This window comes from Hippocampus comes, unplaced genomic scaffold, assembly GCF_001891065.2.
Source record: "Hippocampus comes isolate QL1 unplaced genomic scaffold, H_comes_QL1_v1.1 scaffold196, whole genome shotgun sequence".
Lineage (NCBI taxonomy): Eukaryota > Metazoa > Chordata > Actinopteri > Syngnathiformes > Syngnathidae > Hippocampus > Hippocampus comes.
In genome coordinates this window covers 323,016-337,254 of record NW_017806173.1, presented here as the reverse complement: position 1 = coordinate 337,254, position 14,239 = coordinate 323,016, and the positions used below count along the sequence as shown (strand labels likewise).

At 41.8% G+C, this 14,239-nt stretch overlaps 3 protein-coding genes, 1 long non-coding RNA gene and 1 other non-coding gene across 9 annotated transcripts in view; 3 read left to right on the top strand and 2 right to left on the bottom strand.

Moving 5' to 3' along the window:
- The window catches only part of LOC109531841 (mitogen-activated protein kinase 12-like), a 5,697-nt gene extending 4,282 nt beyond the window's left edge, over positions 1-1,415 (top strand). For both annotated transcript variants that reach the window (XM_019896351.1, XM_019896350.1), the window contains exons 10-12: positions 579-657; positions 739-912; positions 995-1,415. In XM_019896351.1, the coding sequence (XP_019751910.1) occupies positions 579-657; positions 739-912; positions 995-1,059 (318 nt within the window). In that variant the 3' untranslated portion in view covers positions 1,060-1,415. The remainder of the gene's footprint in view (positions 1-578; positions 658-738; positions 913-994) is intronic.
- Positions 1,340-5,582, bottom strand: rpap3 (RNA polymerase II associated protein 3). 2 transcript variants are annotated; one of them, XM_019896347.1, is made up of 17 exons: positions 5,437-5,582; positions 5,108-5,270; positions 4,865-5,026; positions 4,680-4,775; positions 4,469-4,596; positions 4,277-4,398; positions 4,051-4,121; positions 3,780-3,884; positions 3,557-3,684; positions 3,362-3,483; positions 3,218-3,288; positions 3,031-3,123; positions 2,554-2,696; positions 2,265-2,442; positions 2,089-2,186; positions 1,577-1,677; positions 1,340-1,492 (listed from the first exon to the last, which is right to left on the bottom strand). In XM_019896347.1, exons 2-17 carry the CDS (start codon positions 5,258-5,260, stop codon positions 1,407-1,409), a joined length of 1,857 nt encoding a protein of 618 aa, XP_019751906.1. In that variant the 5' UTR covers positions 5,261-5,270; positions 5,437-5,582; the 3' UTR covers positions 1,340-1,406. The 2 variants fall into 2 exon arrangements, with proteins under 2 accessions (XP_019751906.1, XP_019751907.1); XM_019896348.1 differs by having other exon boundaries at positions 2,563-2,696.
- A 153-nt stretch (positions 5,583-5,735) lies between these two features.
- Positions 5,736-10,275, top strand: atp23 (ATP23 metallopeptidase and ATP synthase assembly factor homolog). 2 transcript variants are annotated; one of them, XM_019896409.1, is made up of 6 exons: positions 5,736-5,987; positions 6,213-6,258; positions 7,402-7,483; positions 7,568-7,705; positions 8,797-8,880; positions 8,964-10,275. In XM_019896409.1, exons 1-6 carry the CDS (start codon positions 5,840-5,842, stop codon positions 9,165-9,167), a joined length of 702 nt encoding a protein of 233 aa, XP_019751968.1. In that variant the 5' UTR covers positions 5,736-5,839; the 3' UTR covers positions 9,168-10,275. The 2 variants fall into 2 exon arrangements, with proteins under 2 accessions (XP_019751968.1, XP_019751969.1); XM_019896410.1 differs by having other exon boundaries at positions 5,925-5,987; positions 7,407-7,483.
- Positions 10,276-11,562: 1,287 nt separating this feature from the next.
- LOC109531834 (uncharacterized) lies at positions 11,563-13,752 on the top strand. Of its 2 annotated transcripts, none has more exons than XR_002171256.1 (5): positions 11,563-11,815; positions 12,945-13,017; positions 13,119-13,209; positions 13,311-13,376; positions 13,647-13,752. It is a non-coding gene; the product is annotated as an uncharacterized LOC109531834 (long non-coding RNA). The 2 variants fall into 2 exon arrangements; XR_002171257.1 differs by having other exon boundaries at positions 11,563-12,189.
- Positions 12,582-12,653, bottom strand: trnaq-cug (transfer RNA glutamine (anticodon CUG)). Its single transcript has one exon. It is a non-coding gene; the product is annotated as a tRNA-Gln (tRNA).
- Positions 13,753-14,239: the final 487 nt, after the last annotated feature.

Here is a 14,239-nt window from a genome sequence, read left to right as displayed (position 1 = left end):
ATTTTTAAAACCCGCCTCAAAACTCACTTGTATTCTTTGGCATTTGACTCAGCATGACTTAGATTTGTTCTTGGTTTTGCTGTTCGGTGCTTTCTACCGTCTTTGTTACCGATTTGCTTGTTAATTGCTCCATGTAAAGCACTTTGTATGCAGCGATGGCTGTTTGAAAGTGCTCTATAAATACAATTGAGTTGAGTAAATTAAAATTAATATAAAATTAAAATTTAAACTGGATTAAAATTCTAAATAACCGGAATAAATTAAATCGAATCAAAATTACAATTAAATTGAAATAAAATTACATTCAAGTTCAATTAAAAATAAACAACACATTAACACTACATCACATTACAAAAAAAAAACGTACTTCACGTTAAATCCAATTACAATGATCCTCAAATAAATGAGAATTAAACAAGAATTACATTTAATTTAAAGTTAAAATAAAGTAGAAGGGTGTCTAAATACTGAACCCTTTCATGCACCCTGTAGCCTGATAACATGATAAACTGTCCACTGTCGTGACCGCTGTCCCTGAACGGGTTACATCTGTAACACCGTATTTCTGCCCCGAACAGGCCAAAAACTACCTCAGAGGTTTGTCAAAAGTACCGAAAAAGGATCTCCACTCCATCTTTTCCAAAGCCAGCTCACACGGTACGTAACCAGCTCCATTCCATAAAGAGCCACCACAGAAAAGTTTCCACTCTTGCCGCCGTCGATTTTCCCGCATCGCAGCCGTGTCCGTGTTGGAAAAGATGTTGCTCCTCGACCCCGAGGAGCGGGTCAGCGCCTCGGAAGCTCTGGCTTTTCCCTTCTTCGCCGACTTCCGCGACACTGAGGACGAGACCGAGGCGCAGCAGTACGACCAAACCATGGACAACACGGACCTGACGCTCGATCAGTGGAAACGTAAAAAGCGAGCCTTCCACCTTCAAAACCTCGGGTCAACATAAACCCTCATGACGGTTCCTTTTTTGGTTTGTTTTCACAGGACACACTGTCACGGAGATACTAACCTTCAGGCCTCCACAGGACTCCAGAGAAACATCACTTTAACTAACGTACAAATCCAGGCGAGATACACAACCCCGAACTGGCTGCCAGCCGGGTTGCAGATCTCAACAAACGAACATTCACACTAATGAACATTATAGAGTCAACATGCACGTTTTTGGTATGTGAGATTTTTTTTTTTTAAGCATAGGAACATGTTAGTATGCGGTTTATTTTTAATAAATGTGATATTGTATCATAATGGAACAGTGACTTTTTGCATCCGATCTGTAACTTTTGGTTCTTATTAGATTGCATAGGTGTGCAAAAGAATGTGGGTAAGTTCAAAATTAGGATTTTTTTTTTTTTTTTATTCAAGCATGACTTTGAACTGTATTCCATTGAACAGGTCACACGCCATATTTCGTCTGTAGGGCTGTGACAGATGACGCGTCCACATTGGCTAGATGGAGGAAGTCGAACACTTCTTTCAGCACTGAGTGGCGGCGGGGCAGGAGGAGAAAAAAAAAACATGCGTAAGAATAACTAACGGGAAATAATGAAGTTGACATCGTTCCACCTTTTTTCTCCGACGAAGACATGAACATGACGGCCGTGTCGAAGCGCCTCACGCTCGAGAGACTTTTGAGGATTTCCCATGTGACGTCCGCAGATTCGTTCCTGCACAAGCAAGGAAGGACGTTGGTGTCATTTCGTGTGTCTCCCCCCCGCCCCCCTCCCCTCAACTTTTATTGAGCCGAGGCACATATTTCACTTGCGAGGAATCTCATAGCACAACAAACAAAAAGTCGAGCTGAACCATTTTGGGGAAGAAAAAAAAAAAAAAATCTCGCAGCCATCTAAAATGGTGGACTACTGCCCCCTGCTGGCGGTATGGCGTACAGGGGCCCAAATCAATTCATCTCAATGAAAAAAAACAAAAAACAAATGACATAACTCAACCTCGACATTTAATGTTTCGATTCTAATGGACTTAGGTCGTTCTTGTCATTTTAACGGATTCAATACATACGGCGGTGCCTTTTTAGATGCTCGCATAACGCGATACCACATGGCGCGAAATGTACTCACTGGATGAAAAAATCCCTCAGCGTCTGCACGATCTGAGTGAGGATGTGAGGTTCGAGGGAGCTCTGGAAAATGCGCGCGTACGCCTCTGGTTTAATTTGCTGAAAGAAACGACAAAACAGTGATTGATTGCTGGCTTTGAATGGTGTTTTTTTTTTTTTAATTTCACTCAATCCAACCTTTAAGTATCTGTAAACCACTTCCGGCTGGTTTCCAATCGTGCGTAGGTCGGCTTCGAGCTGGAAACTTTTACCGGGTGGGGGTGGGAGCTTTATCGAGGGGGCTTTGTGTGATGATTCAAGGGGAAGAACGCTTTCTTCTGGATGCTTGGGTTTGGCTTGTGTGCTTGTCGAAGCTCTGTTGTGGAAAAAAAAAAAACATTTTAATGTTTGTGTGCAAATAAAATCAAATGTGAAGTTGTGAGCCTTTCTGATTTCAAGCATTTTTCATCAAGATGGTTCAACCGACGGTTCGGACAGCGAGGGGGAGGCCGTCATATCCTGGATGTTGATCTTCTTGGCGGAGGGCGACTGGCCCTGGTGGTCCCTCGCCACATCAGGTACCGTCACCTTCCCGCTGATCTCCTCGATGTCAATCCTCCTCATTGGTTTCTGAGCAGGGTTAGAAATCGTTTTGGTCATTTTCGTTTTTATTGCATTTGGAATTGTTGACAAAATGTAGTTTGAATTACTTTCCTGGTTTCTTAGTTTCAGTCTTAGTTTTAGCTTTTTTTTTTTTTTAATTTTCAAAACAAGCCTCCACAAATTCAATACTGTACATGTCACGCTTTTCTGTTCCTCGTTTGCCAAGGTGCCACCATCTCAGGTGGATTTTTGGAGTTTGAATTCTCATTTGGAAGGACGATAACCTCGTTTCCGTGCGGAAAACAAGTCAACGTGGCTCTTATTTCCGTCGGGCGTGAAAAGAGATATGTGGATGTCTCACAGTGGAGCGCAGGTGATCCGCTTTGTCCACGGGCTGCACCGTTCTCCTCCGGGAGCCTTCGGACGTTTGAAGCAGGCCAGTGGAAACGTCGTGCTGATAACGCAAGTATCCAAGTAACAGATTTCAGTAAAAAAAAAAAAAAAAGGGGGGGGACGATGTCTAAAAGCAGGAGATGGTAAAAACATACAAATTGGAGTTTCTGAAGTTCACTCTGGGCTTGCTTGTTCCCTGGTTCCAGCTTCAAAACCTCCTGAAAATCTACATTTTTTTTCCTTCATCATATTCTTTCTTTCACTAGATTTTCATGATTCATATCAAGTCGAAGTGTCACCTTTCCTGGCTTCCTCCAGCTTCCCCAAAGCCACTCGGGCGGTGGCTCGCCGCGCGAACGCCTTCGAGTACGTGCCGTCTAATGAAATGGCCTTGGTGCAGTCTTCTTCCGCCTCCTCGAACCTAACATCAAACGGATTGTGGTTTTTTTTTTCCCCCCCTGCCGTAAAACAGAAACGGGCGTGATGCTTCTTACCGCTCCAATTTAAGGAATGCCATGGCTCTGTTGGCAGGCAGCAGCAAGTTCATGCAGTCCGCTTCCATCCCTCGGCTGTAGCACTCCACGGCCGCGTCGTACTTGCCCTCTTTGAAGTAAGCGTTACCCTGGAGGAGTCCCGATGTCAAGAAAATGTATCGGAAAAAAAATAAATAAATATCGGATCGAGTAGCCGTGCGAGGGTTTCAGTAAGGAATCTTACTCTGTCTTTTTGCACAACCGCTTCCTGCCGTCTTTGCTGCTCCTGGTCTACGGCGGGATTGGCCTCAGCCGACGTTCCCTCACTTGGCTCCTGAGGTCCAAGCATCTGACAAAGAAAACTGGTCAGATATTGTTTACCCCTTTCATCAATTTCTTTATAGTGTTTGTCCTTTTACAAATCACAACCTGTAGTTTCGCTGCGAGATAACCAACCTAGGATGGCCGGATGTTAAATTCGCTGCCACCAACTCAAAACTTTTAATCCGACTCACCTGTTTGATTTTTTTCTCTTCATTTTGTGCTTCCAGGTTGCCCGGGTCAAGTTTGAGAACGGTTTGGTAATCTGCGCAGAAACATGACATCACAAATAAATCACGTATATTCTCTGGAAGCCATTACGAGAGCTGCCTTCCAACATCTGCCTTCAACTCAGTTCTGCAGAATCTACCAAGTCATGCAGTATGTTTATTTTTGAATGATTTCATACTAGTCACACACCTTCTAAAGCGGCCTCGTAGTTCTTCAGTGCAACGCGGACCGCTCCTCGCCGCGCATACGCTTTAAAGTAGTTGCCGTCCAAGGCGAGGGCCAGGTTGCAGTCTGACTCGGCCACAGCATACCTAAAGAAAGGGGGGCAAACCGATAAGCATGCATGGAGTAAAAAAAAAAAAAAAAAAAGTGAATGCTTACTTCTTGAGGCGGTAGAATGCGGTGGCTCGGTTCGTGGGAAGAACGGGATTGTAAGGATCCGCAGCCATTCCTCTGGAGTAACACTCGATGGCATCGTCGTATTTGCCCTCTTTGAAAAATGCGTTGCCCTGATGATAAAGCTGCGTTATATTTTTTTTTGGGGGGGGGGGCATTTCATTTACCATTTCAATACATTTGAGCTGACTCTTACCTTTTCCTTCTCTGCAAAAGCTCGCTCCTGATCAGCTTCCTCCGAGTCTGACTCGGTGGGGCTCTCCTCCTTATCTACCTCCTCCAAAGCCTTGGCCTAGCATTAAAAAAAAAAGCTTTCTGGATGCACGTACACGAAAGCTTTTTTCGTGTACGTGCATCCATACTAATCAAGACATGGCTAACCACATCAAACTTGTCCCACGATTGATAATCATTTGATCTGATCCTCGGAGGCTTTTTGGTGTCCGTCTCCTCCGCTTTGCAGTCACCGTTGGCCATTTTCATTTTCTTCTTCGCCCTCGTTTTTGCTTTGTAGTCCTTGTTGCGCACAGGAGGGAGGTTTGGCTGTAAAAGAAGGAACAAATGCTGCTAATATCATCTGACATTATATTATTCCTGTGTATGAGATTTGTAGCTCCAACAAACCTTGGGGATCCCCTGCTCGCCTCTCCTCAATTGCTCATCTTTGGTCTTCATATCAGTCTCCCAGGTCGCCAGATCCTTCATGAAGCTTTGCAGGTCCTCCGCATTCTGCCGCATTTGCATTTGCAACTCGAGTGATTTGTTTGGCACGGCCATGATTTCTTCCCTTCGAATAATGACAAAGAACGTTTGCTTTTATTTCGATGTCACTTGCAGCGAAACCCCGAGTTTCAAGTCATGCTCGTTTCGCTCACGAGCTAACAACAATGCTAAATAGTAAATACTTTTGAAGTAATCGATCGGATTCAATAAAGTTTAACGTCGGACACTACCTTCTCCTTGTTTCTCCGGCTTACAAGCGCGATTCAAATGTAGTAGTAATGAAGTAGTCGTAAATAGGAGCGAATTCATGTGATGATGATGTTGTCATGGAGCCATGACAGCAAGTTCCCAGCATGCTTTACGTTGTGGAGCATGCGCAGTACAATGTACGACGGTTTCTATTTACATTTTATTTACGCAATAAATGGAAGAAATTGTGTTTATAGTATTACTAAAAATATAGTTTTTTTCTTTTGTAAAATATTGTTATTGTATTTTTGCTTTATTTTTAACCTTTTGAAGCGGCACTGTTACATGACGTCACAACCCAGCAATGACCTCTCCTGCTAGCTAAGGCTGGCTAGCCGGGAGTACTTGACAAATATCGCAACGGGGGGCGACTACATTTAAAAAATGGGGCAGACGAAGCAAGAAGAAGAATACGGATACGATTTATTCCCGGAGAGGAACGCGGGGAAATACAAGAAGGGCTCCGTCGCAGAGAGCCTGTTAACTTTCAACCACAAATGTCAGGTCATGTTACAGTTAGCCGTGGAAACCAGTGAGTAACGCTATCGTTACTTTATTTCCAAAGTAACTAGCACGTCGTATCTTGTAGGACGCAACTAACACTTTTTAATGACATACTGCGTTGCTTTTATTTACCATGTCATATAGAAGCTGCTGTTAGCAGCCAATTTCTTAGCCCGCTGTAATGTGTATGCATTTCTACTGTATATTCGTAATGTGGTAATATTTTCGATTTAACGTGATATGCTTCATTCAGGTCCATATGCCAAACTCCTCCTCGGTGCCATGAAGAACTCTGGATGGTAAATTGCATTCATAAACATTCGTATTAATCATACCTGTCAACTTTTCGGAGCGCCAACCTGTATAAACTACCAAAAAAATCCTTATAAAGAGCAAAACATCCTTATAACATACCAAAGCATTTTATATGTCAAAATAACGACAGAAATAAACCCACGAAATATGAATGATATATTTGTTTCCTTGTAGAACTTGCTTGTACACTACCGAAGTATGCAATGAATACTCTGCTGTTTTCAACTAGGAACCACGTGATTTACTGGAAAGTTACCGGAAATGAAAGCATTCGAGTAGACTAGCATCATTCTGGGCAAAAGCAAACGGAACTACCTGTTAGGGGGGGAAAAAACCCGGAAATTTTCAGAATCCGTATGATTTGTGCGATATGGCCATATACGTAAGATTCACCACAAAATCCGTATGAACTATGGCTCAACCGTATGAGTTGACAGGTATGATTAATAATTGTAGTACAAACGAAAACAGACAGCAGCATTGAGGCACAGTTAAAAATTCACATTTAATTGAAGGAAGATAAAGATGAAGAGTAAAGTGCATTATTAACCCTTTCAGGGACAACGTTAACTGCAGTGGTCAATTTATCAGGTTACGGGTTATCACTATTTGTGCATGAAAGGGTTAAAATCGCAAGGGCTTTAATTTGTTGAGGAAAAGACTTCTTCGTTGAGGGCAGTCCTGGTCTATTTATTTATTTACTTACTTACATACCTGTAAGTGTATTTTATTTATTTATTTATCTTGTATCTGGCTAAATTCAGCGTCTAAGTGCAGGCTACGTGTTTCATGAAACATGAAAGGATAAAGCAACGGGTTTTTTTGTTGTTGTTTTTTTTTGTAACCTGATTTTCGACATACTGAAATATGTTTAGGCCACACTTGGTTGGTGTGTTTTGAGAAGTTGTCATGAGTTGTGAATGCTAAAAAGACTGCGAGTCAAAACGTTTTGCAAGTTAACAACTCTGTATAAGGACATTTAGCTTATTTTTCAACATCCTTCAGCCCTTTGTCTAATGACATCTTGATGAATTAATATAATACTTTTGTCCACCAAATGTGTCTCACCGTGATGGAACACCAGGTTGTCTTTTCTCAGTGTGAAATGCGTTTTCTGTTTGACCCAGTACAGTGTTTAAAGACCGCCATTTTGCCTGCGAAGATTGCGACGGGACGGTCAGCGGCGGATTTGACGCAGCGACGTCCCAAGTGAGATCACCTGTTGGTGAAATTAAGATTTCAAAACCAGAACATTGTGTGTAATCTGATTACTATTATTTTTTTTCTCTCCAGATTGTCTTGTGTCAGAACAACATCCACCAGCAGTCGCACATGAACAGAGTAGTCACGCATGAGCTCATCCACGCCTTTGACCACTGTCGGGCTCACGTGGACTGGTTCAACAACTTCAGACATTTAGCGTGTTCCGAGGTGAGTGTTGTCCTGACGTGCCCGTCTATGAGCAGAATTAGTTTTATTTCTTTTTTTTCCTCCACTACGTCAACAACAACCAAAGCAACGTGGAGATGAGCATTTCCACATGAGAGCCGGAGAAATTGTAATTTACCACACATTTATTTTTGAATTTTAAATTAAATAAATACAAATCGATTGAATTGTTAAGAAATATTGGAATAAAAAAAATCATGAGCAACAAATGTAACTTAATTTTTTTTTTTAACATAGAGTAAAATAAAAAATATTGACCAACAGCAGTCAACTTGCAATATATTTTTGAAAATAAAATAAATTCGTAAAAAAAAAAAAAAAAAGTCGATACCAAATGTAGCCTACAATGCATTTATTTCAATTTTGCTTTCATGAATAAAATATCATGTAATTCATAATTATTTTTGGGGGGCAAAAACATAAAATGCAACTTTTATTCACATTTCTAAAATAATTTAAAAGTCATTTTTGAATGATAAATTCAAATAATTCAGATAATTGTTACACAGAATATAATTTGTGATGAATTATTATTGTTTCATGGGTAAAATAAAGTACAATTTGACCTTATTAAAGAAGTCAATTGAAACAAATGAAATCCAACCGGTATTTGTAAAAGAATTTCAAATATATCTTTTCAAGTCACATTAATGACCAGTAAACCTCAAATAAAATGCAAAAAATGAAAATAACCGTCAAATCTCCTAAACAGAGTAACAAATCCACTTTATGATGCATTTACTTTGACTAGAGTTTCACGGATAACATAAAACACGTACTATATACCGCAGAGATGTCAAACATATGGCCCGCGGGCTTGAACCGGTCCCCGAGGACGTTCGATCAGGCCCGCAGAATAATTTAAACATGAAAAAAATGCAGAAAAGACACAGAATTAATATTTTGTAATAAAATGCAATTCATAGATTATCCGCTAGGGGGCACACTGTTTCCTCTTTAGTTTGTAAAGTGTAGCCAGGGATTAAATTTAGATTTTATATGCACGTGTGTAAATGGTTTTAAAAAAATATGCCAATGTATTGATCAGACCACATTTTGTTGCGTCGTATCAGATTCGTGCGGCCAACCTCAGTGGCGATTGCTCCTTTTCCAACGAGGTGGCCCGCTTTCACTTTGGCATGAAGCAGCATCACCAGGTGCCCTTTTTTTTTTTAATTTCAAATCCACACCATAGAGCGCCTTCCCTTTTTCTAAAGCGTGTGCCATCTGCTCGGCCCAGGAATGTGTTCGTGGCCGCGCCCTGCGCTCCATCCTGGCCGTGAGGAAAATCAACCGCCAGGCAGCGGAGAAAATCGTGGACGAGGTCTTCGACACGTGTTTCAATGACCACGCGCCCTTCGGTCGGATCCCGCACGGCAAGAAGGATGCCAAGTTTGCTCACAGGGATTATGAGAACAGGAATCGGTATTATGCAAATCTTTAGGATGGCACACAAAGTTTTGATGGATTTTTTTTTTTTTTGGACGGGGGAGGCGATATGCCCCCTGGGACTTGTCCTTGGAACAAGAAACATTCATTGTCACGTTTTGGACTTCAGTTTTATATAAAGGGGATCAACATAGTCATTTTGGAAGCCAAATATCAAGAAATACTTTTTTTTTTTTTTTTTTTTTTAATCTTGCAGTGACCTTCACTAATCTACTGTAAATACAACAAAATCAAAACCCCATGGGGATTAAAGTACAAACTTCTTCAAAGTCTTGAACAGCCAACTTGAGTAGAAAATGAAGCAAGTCCGAGTTCTCCGTCAATGTGCTCGTTCCAATCTTGCCATAAAAAGTCATTGGCGAAATTGTCCATTGGACATTAGCGCCACAAAGGATCCCGTATCCTTCCGCACGGGGGTAATGAGGGGCTGGAAAAAAAGTTATTAGTGGAATTAGCCTCATAATCCCTCTCCATGAGCCTTCTCTTCTTCTTATATCTCAAAGACGACACCCTCCGCATCCTAATCGCACTCACTCGCCGGAGAAATAGACTCCAAGTTGTGCTCTCATTTAAAAAAAAAAAAAAAAAGTACACACAAGGCAAAAAATGATTAGGTTTAATTTAAGGGAGCTTAGCAAGACGATGACAACGAGCTTCTTGAGAAAACGAAAAGACCAGACTGACTCATACTCTGATTTGGATTAGTTGACTAAACAAACGGTGCAAAACAACAGATTTACGACTGGAATTGCAGACATATCAAACGCTTGCTTTGAAACGTATTTGTTTAACTCGGGCACCCCAAACTTCACATGCATTATGCATTGTTTTGTTTTAGATTCAAGCTTGATTTCCTTTGCGTCACATTCGAGCAGCACTACAGTATTTGCAAACATCTTGTAGTTCCTACTCTGTCCTCTAGAGTGTACTTTTGGACCACTAAGCTTCTTCCTCCCAAACATTCTGCTTCTATTCAAAGTTGACAAGCAAATTGCTGTCCTTTTTTTTATTATTTATTTTTTTTACTGATACACATAATTGAATCTGTCTCATTGAGTCTTGCTTGAGTAGAGACGAGGTGCTGTAATAAAAAGTGCCACAGAGGAGACATTCATTAGTCCACCTATTTAAGCAGGCGGCACCCTTTGCGATCTAATTACGATGCGCCGGCATTGCTGAATGCTGCCATACGACAACGCCACTAATGAATTCATCGCGTTAATTAGATTTAACTGTGAGGACACCCTGCTTGCCTTTGTGCAGTTTGTAAGGTGTGTCCACCCCACTGGGGCAATTGTGTGGAAATGTTTGAATTATTTAACCGGGGATGTGACAAAACGCTTTCGAGGCTGGTCAAAATAGCACGAGGTTGTTTTTGAGATCCCAGCTTCAGCGTTCAAGGTTGAAAGTACAATTTGGACGTCCGGGTGACTGTTCTAAACCTTGAGGAGGACAAGAAAAACACATGGGGAAATCTAGACAAGAATGATGCAACTCCTTACCTTCACAGCATGTGTATGACATGTGGTGTCCCACAAGGCTCACATCTAAGTACCTTTTCTTGAAGTATTTTATTAATCTTTCAAGTTTCTGGCACTGAATTTGCACATGCTAATTACTTCAGTATTTATCTGAAATATCCTTTCAATTAATGTGTACAGATGGCACAAAATGATGTTCAACCATCATAGAAGAGCTCATGTTTACATATGGTATAGGCAACTGCAACAATTAAGTGAAGTGCTCTAATTCATTAGAGTGCTCACAGGCAATGGTTACTGGCAGGGGAAAAAAATTGAGATCATTACAATTCACAGCGCCAATTCTCCGGAGGCGGATTTGATTTGCATGCCCCAAATCAAGCCGTCGAACCTGACAATTAACTTCCGCAGCAGGGGAGATCTGCGTGGGGCCCACCATGGGAGGGCCGGGCATGCAAATGAGGTAATTATGAGTGCCAGTTGAGGATTAATTAAGGAGGCGTTTAAAGTTGGCAGAGACGGTCTTTTAGGCATTTGTGTGCCATTTCGGAAACATTTTCACAGTGTACTGCAAAGTGAGAAAATGCAGATGCGTTTGAGTAACACAACGGCCGCAATGATTCACAGGATGCATTCGCAGGCATTTTTTTTTTACGTGAGAAAAATCGCTCCCCACCAAAAAAATGGTCACAAAAAGAGGATACATATGTCAATTTCGTACTTTTTGCCATAAATAGAAGATCATTTATTTGTTCTTTCTGTCACGATAAGTTGTTGGCATAGATAGATGGACAGGGATACGTTATTTGTTATTTATAAATGATTTTCTTTCCAATTAAGCGAAATTAGATAAGTTCCCGCGACACACCGTTCGAGCTCCAACGGCACACTAATGTGCCCCGGGACACTGGTTGAGAATCACTTGTGTAGTCTATCAACTAATGTAACATAATATAGAAAATTACAAAAATTGTTTTTCTTCGTTCACGAACAACCCCGGAAGGAGGAGAGGAAGGAGCTGTTGCCCTATCGTGTTGTACAACGATGCCGCCACAAGTTGGCGATTTATACCGTTTCGTGGTGGCTGGCACAAACAAAAAAAGAACAAGTCTGTTGAAGAATTTGATTTCCGCGATTATTCCTCAGAAATGACCACGAAACGGTAAGAAAACACTGGGTTTTCTTTTTGTTTGTTTTTTGTTTGTTCACGAACGACCCCGGAAGTGGTACAGGAAAATAGCCGTTGCCCTATCTTGTAGTACAATGATACCGCCACAAGATGGCGGTTAATACGGTGTCGTGATGGCTAGCGAACAAAAACAAAAAAACGAGCCGTTGAAGAGTTTGGTTCCCGCAAAAAAATCCCAGAAATGACCACGAAACGGTAAGGAAACACTGTTGTTTATTCGAATCATTTCATGTTCGTTGTGGAATATGTCGTGTGGCTCTCAAGTTACTTGAACGGCGGTTGAGGGAGTTTAAGCTTCAAGTCATTTTAGTGCAGGTGTGCTTAATTGAATGCATTGTTCCACGATGGTAAGTAACTTTCATCGCTGAAATAGCAGTTGGCTGCCTTCAACGAATGTAATGAACGTGTGCTGGCATTTGAATCTTCATTTCTTTTGCTAATAATATGCGTGGTATTAATTAGAGTCGATGTGATTAGCATAACAACTGCTCCTGGACAATGTCCAGAGGTAAGAGCAGAGAGTTTTTGGGCTCATTAATAAGTCCCCAAGAGCACGTTTTTTTTTCAGCTCACTTTAAGAAGTCTCTGTAGACAGTTGGCAAGGACATAAGCGGAACCGAAGCTGTGTCAGAGTATTTTTAGAATGCTTCATGTTTTGTTCAAAATTGTCGGTGGATTATTTCCAAAAACATAACCAAAACATGACCGCGTTCGAACGAAGGGCAGCAAAGAAAAAGTTAGGTTCCACCGAGATTTGAACTCGGATCGCTGGATTCAGAGTCCAGAGTGCTAACCATTACACCATGGAACCACATGGCTCCACAAGACGCACATTACCCTTTATAAACATGGGTGGGTACAAAATGTTGAGTATTGCGTAAACCCGGGCATAAAAAAACACCACGAGTCAACAACAAAAGTCAATTCAAGGAAATGAGCCGCAAATGAAGACATGGGTTCATGAAAAAAATGGCAACCTAAATGTAAAACATAAACCCTGCACCTGAACTTTAACCTCTGCGTTTGACCCACCACAGAACTCACGTTCAACAGTGTACGTCTCTCAATAGGATTTAATGAAGCTCCTCTTACAATTTTTCAGCCTTGTATCTGCTGCTCCTGCTCCATGTCAACTGCACCATGTGGTTGACTTTCCGCCGTTGAAGGTACAAGTGGTAAGGATGTCGTCACCTCTTACATACAGAGATCCTGCAAATTTGCTAACTCAGAATCCTACCAGAAGTTCACATTCATCCCCCGCTGCCTTTTTTTCCAGAATGCCAACCAAACCGGGATTTTGCCGTAACAGTACATGCTTTGACATGTCAGTCGGGGGCAAATGTTTTCAGCACATCAGGATGGACCAAGTAAGTGTCAGCTGCTAAAATTCACACACTTGTACACTTCAGTACTCCTGTGCATAGGCTGTTACAGCTTTTGGCTAACTCTGTCCCACCATTTTGTGTAGGTGTCTTTTCCACAAAACAATGGCATGGGGAAAATAAGGCGGAGAATGCCAGGCTGTGTGAAAGGGGTAAGTGCCAACTTCTTTCATAAAGTTGTGTTAAAAACAATCTGCACTGTCTGACAAATATTTGACGTAATGTTCAATGACTGCTATGCGAAAGCCCAGACAGTTCTGTCAGTATCCACCTTTGCTGGATACCGTGTTGAAAGGGCACAGGTGGGTAGATGGGGAATGCTTAATAGGTGTTAAAAGGAACTAAATGTGACGAAAATAGCTGCTTAGAGATTTAGAGACTGAACATGAAAAATGAAAATGTCACCTTCCTCTACTTCCAAGGACATCAGAGACATTTTCCATCGCCGTTGCCCCATTTTGTGTGGACCAAACTGGCAAGCCTCTGGGACTTCCCGCCCACCGAGGGGAGGAGCCGCAGCTCGCCCCGGAGGTGAGTCACTCAAGCTCGAACCCTCGCGCCGTCTCCTGTGTTTGCAAGTCCAGATTAGTGTCTGAGCAATCGGCTGTATTTGTCCTGAACGCCAACCAACGGTGGATGAGAGATGAGGCAGCATAGTGGAATAGTGTTTGGGAAAAGGGGGGTGGGGGGTTGCTCTCCTGTGGCTGCAGGGTCACAGGATTGATTTATGGAGCAGTCGGGGTGACCTTGAACAAATTGAATCATATAAAGTATATTTGCCTCCAAATCAAATTGGTAGTCAAGTCAAACACGTCTTGACCAGTAGAGGTCACTCTAAGGCTTCTTCCAATGCACTTAAAGTTTCGAAATTGACGTCACGAACCTCAAACCTCAGCAAAGTATGTTACGTTGCTTATGAGCCGTTGTTGAATGCGAGCTGCATGCGTCTGCTAAACATATTACAAAAAAAAGCCAAAATGTCATTTTTTTTTTTCCTGGCGGGGAAAACTTACCC